The following is a 15,992-nucleotide window of genomic DNA, read 5'->3' on the forward strand; positions in this document are numbered from 1 at the left end:
GGTCGAGTCGGGGGGGTTCTCCACATGTTGTATAGGAAGAACCTGCATGACCGGGTCACCGCCGCAATGTTCTCGGAGAGGGACAGTCTGCTGTTCATCACCACGCCAAGGTTCCTTGCAAATTACACGAAATTAATTAACAAACACAGACACAACAGTGAACCAGGTAATCAAGCAGGGCAATTTAGAATATCACAATAAAGAGAAAAAAATATGCCAGTAAAAACATAAACAGTCCATTGAGTTCGCCTCTAAATCCTTCATATGGGATCTGAAGGCATCTAATGAGACACACTCTTTTTATGAGCGTTTGACAAAATGACTGTTCTGTGGGACCGTGGACCGATCCCGCATTCGGCGGCACAAACACAAGCATGTTTGACAAAGCGTGTCATTAGGTTGAGTCACATGACAGTGGAATGAACATGGCTGCGTCCTTTCAGGCTTCGTGTTTCCTGTAAATCGCACTGTCTCGCAACCAACGCAGCTCTCGGTGTTTCCATGGAGTGAAGATGGCACCGTTTCCAGATGAGGTGGATGTTTTCACGGGCCCACACTGGCGAATGAAGCAGTTAGTGGGTCTTTATTGCGAGAAGGTGAGGTTAACTTGTTTTGGGATGCATCGCTCGTCAAACACGCGTAATTCGCTGGATGAAAAACAAACTGCCTTGCGTCGTTTGCAAAAAATCAACTGCATAATATGCTACGCAGATTAGACCGCGAGCTCGATACTTTGGTGTTGGTAATTTTATCAATAAAAAAAACACTTAAATTTAGCTATTACCTATCTATTGAAGGGGTAGCTGTCCTGTAACTCATTTCACCCTAACGTTAGCCAGCTGCATGGAAAGTCATTTCAACCAATCTAGCTATGGTAGCTAAACATATTGGCTTGCTGCTTGGCTGCTAGCTATATAACCTGAGGTGCAGTTTGGCTAACATTTCAAGAGTGTGATCATATCGGATCACAACGTCAGCTCATTAAATTACCGACCAGCGAACTAATTTAATATTACAAAACGCAAAATAGCAGACGCTTGTTAACACCGAATTGTTAACTAGTTAGCACTACTGTGTGCTTTGTGTATTAGCTAGCTAGCTAACGTTAAACGAACGCTAGTCAGTCGATGTTAACGTATATTGTGTTTTGAAAACAAGCGTGTTACCACTATTATATATTCAATGCGTAGCCTAAGCTGTATGCTTACTTGTTGAGCTAACTTGACCCCACAGTAAATGGCTGCTCTGCCGTTTATGCTTTACTTTCATATAGCATAACACTAGCTGGCTAATCTTAGCGTTTCGTCTGAGCTTTTAACGTTAGTCGACAACTAACGTTACTCTAGCTAGCTAATACAGGATCAGTTGTCGACATTGGACAGCTAACGGCTTTGGATTGCCTTAATTTGATTGCGATGCTATTACTAGATTTGAATTGTAATAATGACATCGTCGTATGTAAATGCAGGTGTGTGGTGGCAAGTTAGGCTCTGTGGGCAGTGGGAGTGTTCTTCAGCGACATTATGCAAGTTGGCACTAGCTACGTAAACATGGCTAGGCTAGCCATTCGAACACGCAGAACCGATGAAGTGCCGTTTTTAGCGATCTAATCGCATTAACTCGCTAATTTAGTATTTGACAACACATCAGCTGATTTCGTGCTGTGTGGGAATTGCTTTTAGTACACCGCGCTACTGTGTCGTTATCTTGTTTGTGAGCTATGTGGCTTGCTAGCAAATTACGTCTTGTGTCTGTGTTGTAGTGTAGGAACGACTTCGACAGAAAAATGAAGCGCATATCCTGTATAATCCGGCGCACCTGCTAGAGGCCAACGCTACATCATTAGCTGCCTGGGTGTTTACCAGTAAATCGGCTCGGGGACCGAGACCCTGGCGGTGTGTCAGTCTGTCAAGCTCCGCGGGAGGCACTGCAGGTGTGCAGTGGGGCGGATCCTGTGGTGGATTAGCCACTGCTTTAGCATTATACAGCTGTGTCATTCTACTGGACCACTTCCTAGTACCGTAAAATCATCGGTCCAACAGCAGTGCCCCGTGTAGGAATACGCTAACGTGCATGTCTTTGGACTGTGGGAAGAAACCGCAGGAGAACATGCAAACTCCACATATAAAAGCCCTGTGACGACCTTGCTGTGAGGCCACAAGCAATTGCCCCCTGCTGAGTCTAATCAACTAAGTCGCTTTGAAGAAAAGCGTCATTATCTGCAATGTAATGTCCTTTAATTTATTTTATTTTATTTTTCTCCCAGCTGTCGAAGACCAACTTCTCCAACAACCAGGATTTCCGGTCCTTCCTGCAGTCGCTGTGCGCAACGTTCACAGAATTCAAGATGCACGAGCAAATCGAGAACGATTACATCATCTGCCTGCTTCAGCAGCGCAGCAACACCGTCTACAACGTGCACTCTGACAACAAGCTGTCCGACATGCTGTCACTCTTCCACACAGGCCTGTGCAGTGTCAAGGTGGCTGAAACATTATTCATAACGATAGTAATAATAACAACAGTAACTAGGCTATAGACTTTTAGCTGCCAACCGTGGTGTGCTACTTGGAAAGTTGATGTGTTCTTCAAGGGTTCACGTTTTATCTGTGTGAGCACTCCAGGACTTGGAACTGTATTTTCCTTGAGGGTCTTCAACGCACTTGTCCCCTGGTTCTGATATGCACTTCACTGTTCCCCGCTCTGGATAAGAGCGTCTGCTGAAGGACTGTAATGTAATGGAGAGACGGCGCGGCTTAAAGAAGGCCTGCCGTTCTCGTTCCGGCCACTGGGGGGCAGGGTTGCGACAGTGTTTCCTCAACAGCACACAGAAATTGATAATAAACAGGATACGATTGCCCACAAAAATTGGGAAAAATCAATAGGCTGTTTCAAAATCACGATTTTAAAAACACTACAAGGTTCCTTACACATTGATTTCTTATATGTATGGAATTACTTCTTTTTATTTACTAAAAACTGCTCGACATTGCTGCCTGGTGGAGTATTTGGCACTGGTGATTTTGAGACCCAAATTTGCATTGACCAATGTGCAGTGGCCAAAACACTCACCCAGTATGAATATTTATGTAGTGTGCACTCCAAAGTTCAAAGCCATGACCAAATTCTCTTGGGTGGGTCCGCTGCTAACATTGGCGAAGTATCCACTTAAACAATGCCTTCTTATTGTGTGATTAAAGATTGGAGAGATAGTAATGCAGCCTTGACAAAAGATGCAAGTCTCTGAAAAGGTCTGGATCGTTTATATATAAAAACAAAACGGTGCACAGTTAGAAATATCAAAGGGAATCCTAGAAGGCTTTGATGCTATCGATAATCTAATTAAGCATTTGCTTAATGCGATCTTTTACCATTAAGTTACTTAACATTGATACAGATTATATTATATTATGTCATAATGTTAGCCGTCCTAACCTCACTTTACTTTAGAAACTATAACGTTACCGCTAACTTCATCTCCCCAATTTAATTGCTGTCTGGCTATGGATAATTTTGCTAATGTAGCAATGAGCACTACTTACGCCCTGTCTCTATGCAGAACGAGCGCACTGTACTTACGCCCTGTCTCTATGCAGAACGAGTGTGAGCTGTACTTACGCCCTGTCTCTATGCAGAACGAGCGCACTGTACTTACGCCCTGTCTCTATGCAGAACGAGTGCACTGTACTTACGCCCTGTCTCTATGCAGAACGAGTGCACTGTACTTACGCCCTGTCTCTATGCAGAACGAGTGCACTGTACTTACGCCCTGTCTCTATGCAGAACGAGCGCACTGTACTTACGCCCTGTCTCTATGCAGAACGAGTGTGAGCAGTACTTACGCCCTGTCTCTATGCAGAACGAGTGTGAGCTGTACTTACGCCCTGTCTCTATGCAGAACGAGTGTGAGCTGTACTTACGCCCTGTGTCTATGCAGAACGAGTGCGAGCTGTACTTACGCCCTGTCTCTATGCAGAACGAGTGTGAGCTGTACTTACGCCCTGTCTCTATGCAGAACGAGTGTGAGCTGTACTTACGCCCTGTCTCTATGCAGAACGAGTGTGAGCTGTACTTACGCCCTGTGTCTATGCAGAACGAGTGTGAGCTGTACTTACGCCCTGTCTCTATGCAGAACGAGCGCACTGTACTTACGCCCTGTCTCTATGCAGAACGAGTGTGAGCAGCTGAACTACGCACGGCAGCTGAAGGAGCGCTTGGAGGCGTTCACTCAGGACTTCCTGCCCCACATGAAGGAGGAGGAAGAGGTATATGTGCTCTATTGCACTCTCACAACGTCCCCACAACGTCCCCACAGCGGTCCCACAATTTTGCAATGTGACCCCAATTTTTACAGAATGACCGCGCAATGGTAAATGGTGGACATTACATTCATCTCGTCACCCATTGACACACTGACTCTCACACCCACAGCGATTGGCATTGCCATGCAAGGCACCAACCAGCTCGTAAGGAGCAATTAGGGGTTAGGAGTCTTGCTCAGGGACACTTTGACACACCCAGGGCAGAATCGAACCAGCAACCCTCCGACTGCCAGATGACTGCTCTTACCTCCTGAACCAATGCCACCGCAATTTTTACACAAGGTCCCCACAACATTCCCACAATTTTTACACCACTTTTTACACAATGTCCCAACAATATGCCTGCAGTGTCGCCCCAGTGTCACCCCAATATCCCTCACTACCCAGAAGGTCTGGCTTCAGGGGTGTTTGGGCCTGGGGCCATGTGGGACTGTCTCACGCACACACACACTCACACACGCACACACACACCCACACACACACACTTGCACACATACACACACACACACACACACACACAAACACACTCACTCACACTCACACTCACACACACTCACGCACACACACACTCGCACACGCGCACACACACACACACTTGCACGCACACACACACACACACACACACACACACACACACACTTGCACACACGCACACACACACACTTGCACGCACACACGCACACACACACACACTTGTACACACACACACACACTTGCACGCACGCACACACACACACTTGCATACAGCACCAAGCAGCTAGTCGGGTCCCTTCGACACACCCAGGGTGGGAACGCCCCGGCAGATGGCCGCTCTTACCTCCTGAGCCAGGGCCCCCCCCGGTGTGCCACAGGCCAATGGCCTGGTGGTTCAGGTACACCAAGCCCTGCGGTGGCCACTATGTGCAGCTGTTGGGCCCTTGGGCAAGGCCCTTTCACCTTGTGGCTGTGGATGAAGGCGTGGGCTGACGGTGCGTGCGGTGTGGTGCAGGTGTTCCAGCCCATGCTGATGGAGTACTTCACCTACGAGGAGCTGAAGGACATTAAGAAGACTGTGATGGCCCAGCACTGCCGGTGTCCGCAGGGCGACAGCGTGGCGGACTGCGGATGCCCTGAGGGGGGCGCCACCGAGGTGCTGAAGGGCCTGAGCCTGTGGAGCCAACGCGCCTTCAAGTACTCTGCTCACGAGAAGGCAGGCCGCGGTGAGTGTGGGCCAGCCTGTAGCATAGCGGCTATGGTGCTTAACTAAGGCTAAGAGGCAGCCTGTGGCATAGCGGCTATGGTGCTTAACTAAGGCTAAGAGGCAGCCTGTAGCATAGCGGCTATGGTGCTTAACTAAGGCTAAGAGGCAGCCTGTAGCATAGCGGCTATGGTGCTTAACTAAGGCTAAGAGGCAGCCTGTAGCATAGCGGCTATGGTGCTTAACTAAGGCTAAGAGGCAGCCTGTAGCATAGCGGCTATGGTGCTTAACTAAGGCTAAGAGGCAGCCTGTAGCATAGCGGCTGTGGTGCTTAACTAAGGCTAAGAGGCAGCCTGTAGCATAGCGGCTATGGTGCTTAACTAAGGCTAAGAGGCAGCCTGTAGCATAGCGGCTGTGGTGCTTAACTAAGGCTAAGAGGCAGCCTGTAGCATAGCGGCTATGGCGCTTAACTAAGGCTGAGGCAGCCTGTAGCATAGCGGCTATGGCGCTTAACTAAGGCTAAGAGGCAGCCTGTAGCATAGCGGCTATGGTGCTTAACTAAGGCTAAGAGGCAGCCTGTAGCATAGCGGCTATGGCGCTTAACTAAGGCTAAGAGGCAGCCTGTAGCATAGCGGCTATGGTACTTAACTAAGGCTAAGAGGCAGCCTGTAGCATAGCGGCTATGGTGCTTAACTAAGGCTAAGAGGCAGCCTGTAGCATAGCGGCTATGGTGCTTAACTAAGGCTGAGGCAGCCTGTAGCATAGCGGCTATGGTGCTTAACTAAGGCTGAGGCAGCCTGTAGCATAGCGGCTATGGTGCTTAACTAAGGCTAAGAGGCAGTCTGTAGCATAGCGGCTATGATGCTTAACTAAGGCTAAGAGGCAGCCTGTAGCATAGCGGCTATGGTGCTTAACTAAGGCTAAGAGGCAGCCTGTAGCAGAGCGGCTATGGCGCTTAACTAAGGCTAAGAGGCAGCCTGTAGCATAGCGGCTATGGCGCTTAACTAAGGCTAAGAGGCAGCCTGTAGCATAGCGGCTATGGTGCTTAACTAAGGCTAAGAGGCAGCCTGTAGCATAGCGGCTATGGTGCTTAACTAAGGCTAAGAGGCAGCCTGTAGCATAGCGGCTATGGTGCTTAACTAAGGCTAAGAGGCAGCCTGTAGCATAGCGGCTATGGTGCTTAACTCAGGCTAAGAGGCAGCCTGTAGCATAGCGGCTATGGTGCTTAACTCAGGCTAAGAGGCAGCCTGTAGCATAGCGGCTATGGTGCTTAACTCAGGCTAAGAGGCAGCCTGTAGCATAGCGGCTATGGTGCTTAACTAAGGCTAAGAGGCAGCCTGTAGCAGAGCGGCTATCTCATATCATGCAGTCCTAGTTCAAACCCCAGTGTAGTCACAATAAGATCAGTGCAGCCGTTGGGCCCTTGAGCAAGGCCCTTAACCCTGCATTGCTCCAGGGGATGATTGGCCCCTGCTCAGTCTAATGAACTGTTAAGTCGCTTTGGATAAGAAATCGGGAATGTAATGGGTATGAAATCAGGATTAATTATATATGAATGTTGTTTAAAGAAAAACCATGAACCCTCAATTAACTGCATACATTCTGTGTGAACCTTTATTGTGTGCTGTTCATATATGAACTGTAGGCAAATTGTATTAAAAATAATGTTTCATTTTTAGTTATAGATCCATGAAAACCTATCAAACATTGCAGATCATTTTGCCGTTATTTTGCTCGGGGTCATTATGAGTGGGTTTGATTGGCTGGATTTAATGACTGGGTTTGATTGGCTGGTTTTAATGAGTGGGTTTGATTGGCTGGATTTAATGACTGGGTTTGATTGGCTGGTTTTAATGAGTGGGTTTGATTGGCTGGTTTTAATGAGTGGGTTTGATTGGCTGGATTTAATGACTGGGTTTGATTGGCTGGTTTTAATGAGTGGGTTTGATTGGCTGGTTTTAATGAGTGGGTTTGATTGGCTGGATTTAATGACTGGGTTTGATTGGCTGGTTTTAATGAGTGGGTTTGATTGGCTGGTTTGAGTGAGTGGGTTTGAGTGGCTGGTTTTAATGAGTGGGTTTGGTTGGCTGGTTTGAGTGAGTGGGTTTGATTGGCTGGTTTGAGTGAGTGGGTTTGGCTGGTTTGACAGTGATTATGAGTGAGTGGGTTTGATTGGCTGGTTTCAGTGATTATGAGTGTTTGGGTTTTATTGGCTGGTTTGAGTGAGTGGGTTTGATTGGCTGGTTTGAGTGAGTGGGTTTGATTGGCTGGTTTGAGTGAGTGGGTTTGATTGGCTGGTTTGACAGTGATTATGAGTGAGTGGGTTTGATTGGCTGGTTTGAGTGATTATGAGTGTTTGGGTTTTATTGGCTGGTTTGAGTGAGTGGGTTTGATTGGCTGGTTTGAGTGAGTGGGTTTGGCTGGTTTGACAGTGATTATGAGTGTGTGGGTTTGATTGGCTGGTTTGACAGTGATTATGAGTGTGTGGGTTTGATTGGCTGGTTTCAGTGACTGCTGTATTTTTGGGCAGAGCCGGACGAGCAGCCTGTGCCCCTCCTGCCTCCAGAAGTCTTGCTGAAGGTGTTCCGTTACCTGGGCCCTGACGACCTGTGCCGCTGTGGGCAGGTGTGCACGGTCTGGTCTCACCTGGCCAGGACGGGGTCGCTGTGGAAACACCTGTACCCCTTACGCTGGGCTAGAGGTGAGTCAGCAACCGCATCAGCCTGTGTGTCTGAGTGTGCTGCAGCCCCCTGTGCTCAGTACAGCCTCCCTACTGTAGAGGGCGCTGTGATCTCTAACCCCCGGGGCCCTGTGCGCAGGGAGGTACTGCAGGGGGCCCCCGGAGGACCCGGAGCAGGAGCCGGATGAGGAGTGGGAGCAGAGCAGAGAGGAAGAGAGCCGGGCGTGGGACGAGGACGCCGACATCGATGAGTCCGGTACACCGAGCGAATGCACAGAGCTAAAACACCGAGCTAATGCACAGAGCTAAAACACCGAGCTAAAACACCGAGCTAAAACACCGAGCTAATACACAGAGCTAAAACACAGAGCTAAAACACAGAGCTAAAACACCGAGCTAATGCACCGAGCTAATGCACAGAGCTAATGCACAGAGCTAATGCACAGAGCTAATGCACAGAGCTAATGCACAGAGCTAATGCAATTTCTACATGGTGAAACCTGTAGACCTGTAGAAACGTGTAAAATCTGGCAAGCCCGGTGCCAGATTTTAATAAAGGGAATTTTTATACATTTTGGTTTCACTATGTAGAAATTACAGCAGTGTTTATGCATCGTTTCAGGGCACCATAATGTTTGAGTTATAAGCTAAGCATTGTTTCTCCTGAGAAATGTTCCTACTGAACTCTGGAATCTACTGCATATCACCAGCACGGGAGTTTGAGCCTCAGTTGATGCTCTGATGTTGATGGGTCACAGACATCAGGAAGTCATGGCATGCAAAGGATATGCAACCAAACACTGAACACGACTACTTTCATTTACGTAACATTGCTGTTTCCAAACATTATGGTGCCCTGAAATATAATGTAGAAACACTGCTCACTCCCTACTCCCTACTCCCCAGCTAGACCACTCCGGTCTGCCAGCTCTGGTCGCCTTATGGTTCCCTCTCTACGTGCACCTGGCGGTCGAGCTGCACGTTCACGCCTGTTTTCCGTTCTGGTTCCTCAGTGGTGGAATGACTTGCCTACCACTGTCAGGACAGCAGAATCCCTCCCCCTATTTCGACGCAGTCTCAAAACCCACCTTTTCAAACTCTACCTTAGTCCTCCCTCCTGATTTCCACCGCTCCTCCTTTCTGTTATCCCTATCCTTGTCTAACCCCCCCCCCAAAAAAATAAATAAAAAAAATGGCATTTATCATTTTACATTTTAGTCATTTGGCAGACACTTTTAATCCAAAGCGACTTACAAGTGCATAGGTTCTACCATAAGTCAGAGCATCACATCCAGAAACTAGCAAAATACACAGGAAATGCTGTTCTAAACATAGTTGTCATCAGAAGTACCTTTTTTTTTCTTTCTTTTTTTTGGGGGGGTATCAGAAAGGAGGGGCAGGGGAAATCAGGAGGGAGGACTAAGGTAGAGTTATGATGACGACTGTTTAGAACAGCATTCCATGTGGATTTTCCTAGTTCTGGATGTGATGCTTTGACTTATGGTCGAACCTATGCACTTGTAAGTCGCTTTCGATTAAAAGCGTCTGCCAAATGACAAAAATGTAAATGTAAAATGCTGTAATTTCTATATGGTGAAATCCAGCCCTGGACCAAGCGCCTGTTATGCCACCCACTGGCTGACCATGGACTAGCGAAAACTGCTTTGTGCCGTGCTGTGGCTGTGGACTACATCTCCCACCAGGCACTGCTGTGGTTGTGGACTACATTTCCCATCAGGCCGTGCTGTGGGGTTCTGTTTACAGAGGGGGCCCTGGAGGATTCTTCCGCCATTGGTGCCATTCAGAGGGAGAAGAAGGTGCTCCATGGGATTATCCAGAACCTCCTGCCCGCTGTCGGACCTTCGGTCCGGTCCATCGTCCTGGCCTACAGCGCCGCCCTCTCCAGCAAAATGGTAACGTCAACGAGCCGCGCAAAGCCCGGTTATACAGTACTTTATATCCATTATACAGTACGTCAGTACATCATATCCATTATACAGTACGTCATATCCATTATGTTTTGATTTAGCTCCTCATGTAATACATTTAATTATATTTGGTGAATGTAGCTAAATAAACAGTAGAACCTCCGAGATCTGAAATTCAGAAAACAATTACTGTTTGGTGAAATGCCATGGAGAGTCCTCTGAGACTCTCGCTATGATCTGAGACTCCTCTGAGACTCGCTGTGATCTGAGACTCCTCTGAGACTCTCGCTGTGATCTGAGACTCCTCTGAGACTCTCACTGTGATCTGAGACTCGCTGTGCTCTGAGACTCCTCTGAGACTCTCGCTGTGATCTGAGACTCTCGCTGTGCTCTGAGAGTCCTCTGAGACTCTCGCTGTGCTCTGAGAGTCCTCTGAGACTCTCACTGTGATCTGAGACTCCTCTGAGACTCTCGCTGTGATCTGAGACTCGCTGTGATCTGAGACTCCTCTGAGACTTGCTGTGAAACTCCTCTTAGACTCTGTGATCTGAGACTCCTCTGAGACTCGTCTCTGTGCTCTGCTCTAGGTGAGACAGATCCTCAGCCTCTGTCCGAACCTCACTCACCTGGACCTCACCCAGACCGACATCACGGACTCCGCCTTCGACAGGTAACCCGCACTCTTCCTCACCTGGGGAGCAAAGTGGCAATGCATTATACTGCCAAATCCAAATCTCTCTCTCCCCCTCTCACCCCTCTGTCTCTAACACCCTTTCTCTCTGGCACTGTCTCTCTCTCTCCATTTCAGTTTCAAATCACTTTATTGGATTAAACAACATACAATATACAATAAACAACACATTCTTCTTAATAAAATATTTAAAAATAAAATTAATATAAAATATAGAGAGAAAATAATATTAATTATATATATTTTTCTGGAACTCATCATATTAGGTCACCAACCTTCCAGGTCCCTCCTTAGCCATGAGTATACCGTCATGCACTAGAGCACTTAGCCACTAGACTACAGTCATGCACTAGAGCACTTAGCCACTAGACTACAGGCACCTTAGCCACTAGACTACAGGTACCTTAGCCACTAGACTACAGGTACCTTAGCCACTAGACTACAGGCACCTTAGCCACTAGGCTACAGGCACCTTAGCCACTAGACTACAGGCACCTTAGCCACTAGACTACAGGCACCTTAGCCACTAGGCTACAGGCACCTTAGCCACTAGGCTACAGACACCTTAGCCACTAGGCTACAGGCACCTTAGCCACTAGGCTACAGGCACCTTAGCCACTAGGCTACAGGCACCTTAGCCACTAGACTACAGGTACCTTAGCCACTAGGCTACAGGCACCTTAGGCACTAGACTACAGGCACCTTAGGCACTAGGCTTCAGGCACCTTAGCCACTAGGCTACAGGCACCTTAGCCACTAGACTACAGGCACCTTTGCTACTAGACTACAGGCACCTTTGCTACTAGACTACAGGCACCTTAGCCACTAGACTACAGGTACCTTAGCCACTAGGCTACAGGCACCTTAGCCACTAGACTACAGGCACCTTAGCCACTAGACTACAGGCACCTTAGCCACTAGGCTACAGGCACCTTAGCCACTAGGCTACAGGCACCTTTGCTACTAGACTACAGGCACCTTTGATACTAGACTCCAGGTACCTTAGCCACTAGGCTACAGGCACCTTAGCCACTAGACTACAGGTACCTTAGGCACTAGGCTACAGGCGCCCTATTATAACTGCTCTCTCCCTCTTTCAGCTGGGCGTGTCTGGGGGCGTGTCATACGCTGGAGCACCTGGACCTATCGGGCTGTGAGAAGATCACGGACGTCACGCTGAAGAGGCTGTCATTGGCCCTGGGTGATTTGGCCCCGCCCACCGCCCCGTGTGCTGCCCCGCCCACCTCGCTGGAGGCGGAGCCTGGCGGGCGACAGGCCCTGGTGTTCCGGCGGCGGCCGGGGGGCGGGCGCTCCCACGGCCCCGCCCACGTCTGGCTGCTGGACTCGGCCCAGTTGGCGGACATCGAGGACGCTGGCGAATGGAGGCGCAGGGGCGGGGCTTCTGACGGGGGGCGGGGCCTCTGGGAGCCCCTGGCCCCGCCCACCGGGGCGTGCTGCTGCAGGAGGAGCAGGAGGAGGGGCCTGGCCGCGAACGCAGCCTCCTATTGGCCGCAGCTGGGCGGTGTGGGAGAGGCTGGCGGCGGAGGCCACGCCTCCTGCTGTGGGGGGCAGGGCCTGAGGACTGTGTCGCCCACAAGGGGCGGGGCTGAGTTTCGGACTAAGCGGGCGGAGGAGGCGGAGCCGCCCAGGCCCCGCCCCCGGAAGAGCTCCTGCCGCAGACTGAGGCTGCTCAGCCTGTCGGGCTGCTACCAAGTCACCGACCTGGGGCTCAGGTAAGGGCTCACCTGTGTGTTACCACATCACCAACCTGGGGCTCAGGTAAGGGCTCACCTGTGTGTTACCACATCACCAACCTGGGGCTCAGGTAAGGGCTCACCTGTGTACGGCCACGCCCCGTGTGTACAGCCACGCCCATATGTGCAGTGCCACGCCCGCCTGTGTATGGTGTGCAATGAGTGCAATTAGTTACTGCATAGCTAGCATAAGCTAATAGTACTAGTCAGCAAGAAGAGGTGATTAATATTACTGGAACTGTGAAGTTACGGGCATGCAAGTAATGACCCTTTCTATCCACAATAACCTGGTTGTCCTACATGGATGGATATACAAGGGGTGGGAAGGCAAGAGCTACAGGGAGGGAATAAAGACAGTAGCTGAGTAGCTACATTCAACCCCCACCTGGAGTTGAATATGGCAGCATTACTACGGAGACAGAGGCAAACTGTACAGGCAGGAGAGGCAAGAAACCTACCCTTAACCCCACACTACTCCGGCTCTGTACCCCTCACCCATACCACACCCACACCCACACACCCTCACACCCACACCCACACCACACACCACACACCACACACTCACACATGTCCTGGCAAAGCTATTTCCACACAGTGAAAATGCTTCATGGAAAAGGTGCGTTTTTAATCTGGACTTGAATATTGACGGTCTTCTTGTTGTCGGATAGTTATTCTGCCAGATCAGTGAGGCAACAGGCCACTGCAGTAGTCTAGCCTAGACATGACAAACATGCTTCAGTCTCTCAGTATTCTCCAATAAGAAACATCTGATTGTTAGCACTGCAAGTAGAAGCTGCTTTTAAAATTAGTATGAAATGTGAGAACAGGGTCAGCGGTAATGCCTGGTCTTTCACGGCTGTATTCAGCAAAACTAAACGATCGTTAATGTGAGGCCAAGCAAATTCTCTCGGTTGTTTTGGAGCTACAACCAGCATTTAAAAGCAGGTAGTTGAGTGTCATCCAGGCCTTTTATATTAGCAGTATATTTCTCAAACCAGAAGAGCTGAAATGCTTCTCTAGACTACAGCATATACAGTCAGAAGAGAAGCGGTCCTAGCACTGACCCGTGTGGGACGCCTTATTTCACCTTTGCAGTAACCCAACAGGTGTGGGACAGTAGCTCTGCGGTTACCCATAATGCAGTTCGCCGGTGTGTTTCAGGGCTCTGGCTCAGCGTGGTGGTCTCCCCAGGCTGGAGCACCTCAACCTCTCTGGCTGCCTCTTCGCCACAGAGAGTGGCCTGCAGGAGCTGGTGACGGCCTGCCCCTCCCTCAACGACCAACACTTCTACTACTGCGACAACATCAACGGTACCGCACACACACACATACACACACGCACACATTATACACACGCACGCACGCACAGAGATGTAATATGAAGTGAAGTGAAAGTCCCTGCCATTGGTGAGTGAATAATGGCTTGTTCTGTAATGTTCCTCACATTAACTGGGATGACTCTTTTCTGTTGCCAAATGGGCAAATAGACGTGTTGTCAGTCCATATCTTGTGCAGTCATTTTTCATTTTTATTTTAGTTTAGTATGTTGTGTGTCATTAAATGTGGGGGGGGGGGAGGGGGAGCGGTGGGTTTAGTGTTGCAGGTGTGTGATTGGTGTTGCCGCGGTGACGCCCCGCCCCTCTCCCCCCTCCAGGTCCCCATGCCGACACGGCCAGCGGGTGCCAGAACCTGCAGTGTGGATTCCGTGCATGCTGCCGGTCGGGCGAGTGATCCGGCCCCGCCCCGCCCCCTGCCTGCACTTTAACCTTTAACCTTTGGGCTGCCAGCCGGTTCCCCACCCGAGGCGTTCTTGCTTTCACAAACGAAGAGAAGCGGGAAGAGAATTTAAAAAATGTCTGTTCCGATCTGTGTGCCCGAGAAATGTGCATCTCTGCTGCAGGGGAAAAACCCATCGGACTAAAGTCACACGCCAGTGTTGTATTCTTTCGGTTTGTTTACTCCTGCACCCCCCGCCCCAGATTTCATTTTTCCCGTTTCGGTAGATGTTCTTTTGCGGTTTGCTTTCACGGTGCTGTGCTGATCTGTAGAGATTTTAGCCGTGTTTAACACCAGGCGCAGCTGGTTTAGTTTGAGTTCATCGCCTCTGCTCTTAGTCCTAAAACACTAATGGAGATTGCCGTGCTTCTAATGTGATGGTTTGTTTGACCTTATTTTGAAGAATAAGGGCGTTGTTCCTCCAGACCTCGGCCGGTCCGCCGATGTCATCCCGGCTTTGCTTTGTGTTCTGCACACGAGACCACTTCCAGCTCCATGAATCCTACAGAAGACACCAGTGTAAAATGCACACACACACACACCTGAGAGAATAAAGGTTCTTCAGTACCAACACCCTGTGGAGTACTGCTGCCTGATATCATCTCTGCACACAAGGAAAACCACAAGCTGTGTGTGTGAGTACATGTCTGCAGGCTTTCCCGTAGACATGACATTTAGATGGTGGTGTGGCTGTGGTCCATATTTTACATGCATCAGAAATGTACATTTTGTACACGACCCATTGTCTCCATGTCACCTTTATCATTTTTTACTGCTTTCTAACTGCGACAGTCCGAAAACGAATTCTAAAATTCTCTTTTCTGACGAGTAACCACGACAACTTTGGCTCCCGTGAAGGCAATTTCAGCAGATTTTGTACTAGTCCTATAAAAGTGTCAATATCTCTAAAAATATTTACTGCACACACACGCTGATGACTTAAATGACATCAGAGGCTTGTCCCATGTTGAGAAATACAGAGCATGTACATACAATGTACACAAAATACAATGAAATACAAAAGAATGACAAGCGCCTTATGTTTCTCTAGTTTAACACTGAATGTCTAAATTTGTGAGTCAAGGACCAACCCAGAACTACTTTATATTTGTGCACAAACTTGATCTCAATGCGTGTACAAGATTTGGTGAAAATATCTACAGGCATTCCACATGTTTTGCACCCAGATGTTCTCAAGTGTCCCCAAATCTCAAAATAAGAAACCCCTGCATATCTTTTCTTGTCCAGACACATGATCAGAAAATCTTACTTTTCTATTAAACCCAATTTTGTTATACAAAATGTTTTTTTAAATGTAAACCTTCATGTGTGTTTATTTCAAGCTCTCCAGAAACGAGTACTCGCCCTAACAAACCTGCATCTCGTTTAAAATGCCCTGATAAGCCCATGATTTCACTGGCTAACGGGGCTTATCTGTAGTCCAACCCAAACGCTCACTGGTGTTTTACGCACGTCTGACTATTCATTCTGGAAAAAGAAAACGACCTTTTAACTCTCCAAGCAGCTCTTGGCCTTTGACCACCTGATGAAAGGCTGAACACTGACTCAATGTTTTTATTTTTTTATCATAAGACTGGTGCTGTCAGTCAGAAAAATCTGCTTTGAATTGAGAGACGTTTAAAAAAAGACATTTAAAAAAATCAT

The 15,992-nt window shown here is 48.6% G+C and overlaps 1 protein-coding gene across 1 annotated transcript; it reads left to right on the top strand.

Moving 5' to 3' along the window:
• Window positions 1-393: 393 nt before the first annotated feature.
• On the top strand, window positions 394-14,900 carry fbxl5 (F-box and leucine-rich repeat protein 5). Its single transcript, XM_061239879.1, has 11 exons — window positions 394-596; window positions 2,267-2,482; window positions 4,170-4,265; window positions 5,311-5,521; window positions 8,030-8,200; window positions 8,319-8,435; window positions 9,944-10,092; window positions 10,695-10,777; window positions 11,899-12,531; window positions 13,714-13,862; window positions 14,206-14,900. The coding sequence occupies exons 1-11, from the start codon at window positions 513-515 to the stop codon at window positions 14,280-14,282; spliced, it is 1,986 nt and encodes a 661-aa protein (XP_061095863.1). The 5' UTR covers window positions 394-512; the 3' UTR covers window positions 14,283-14,900.
• Window positions 14,901-15,992: the final 1,092 nt, after the last annotated feature.

Source organism: Conger conger, chromosome 4 (assembly GCF_963514075.1).
Source record: "Conger conger chromosome 4, fConCon1.1, whole genome shotgun sequence".
Taxonomy (NCBI): Eukaryota; Metazoa; Chordata; class Actinopteri; order Anguilliformes; family Congridae; genus Conger; species Conger conger.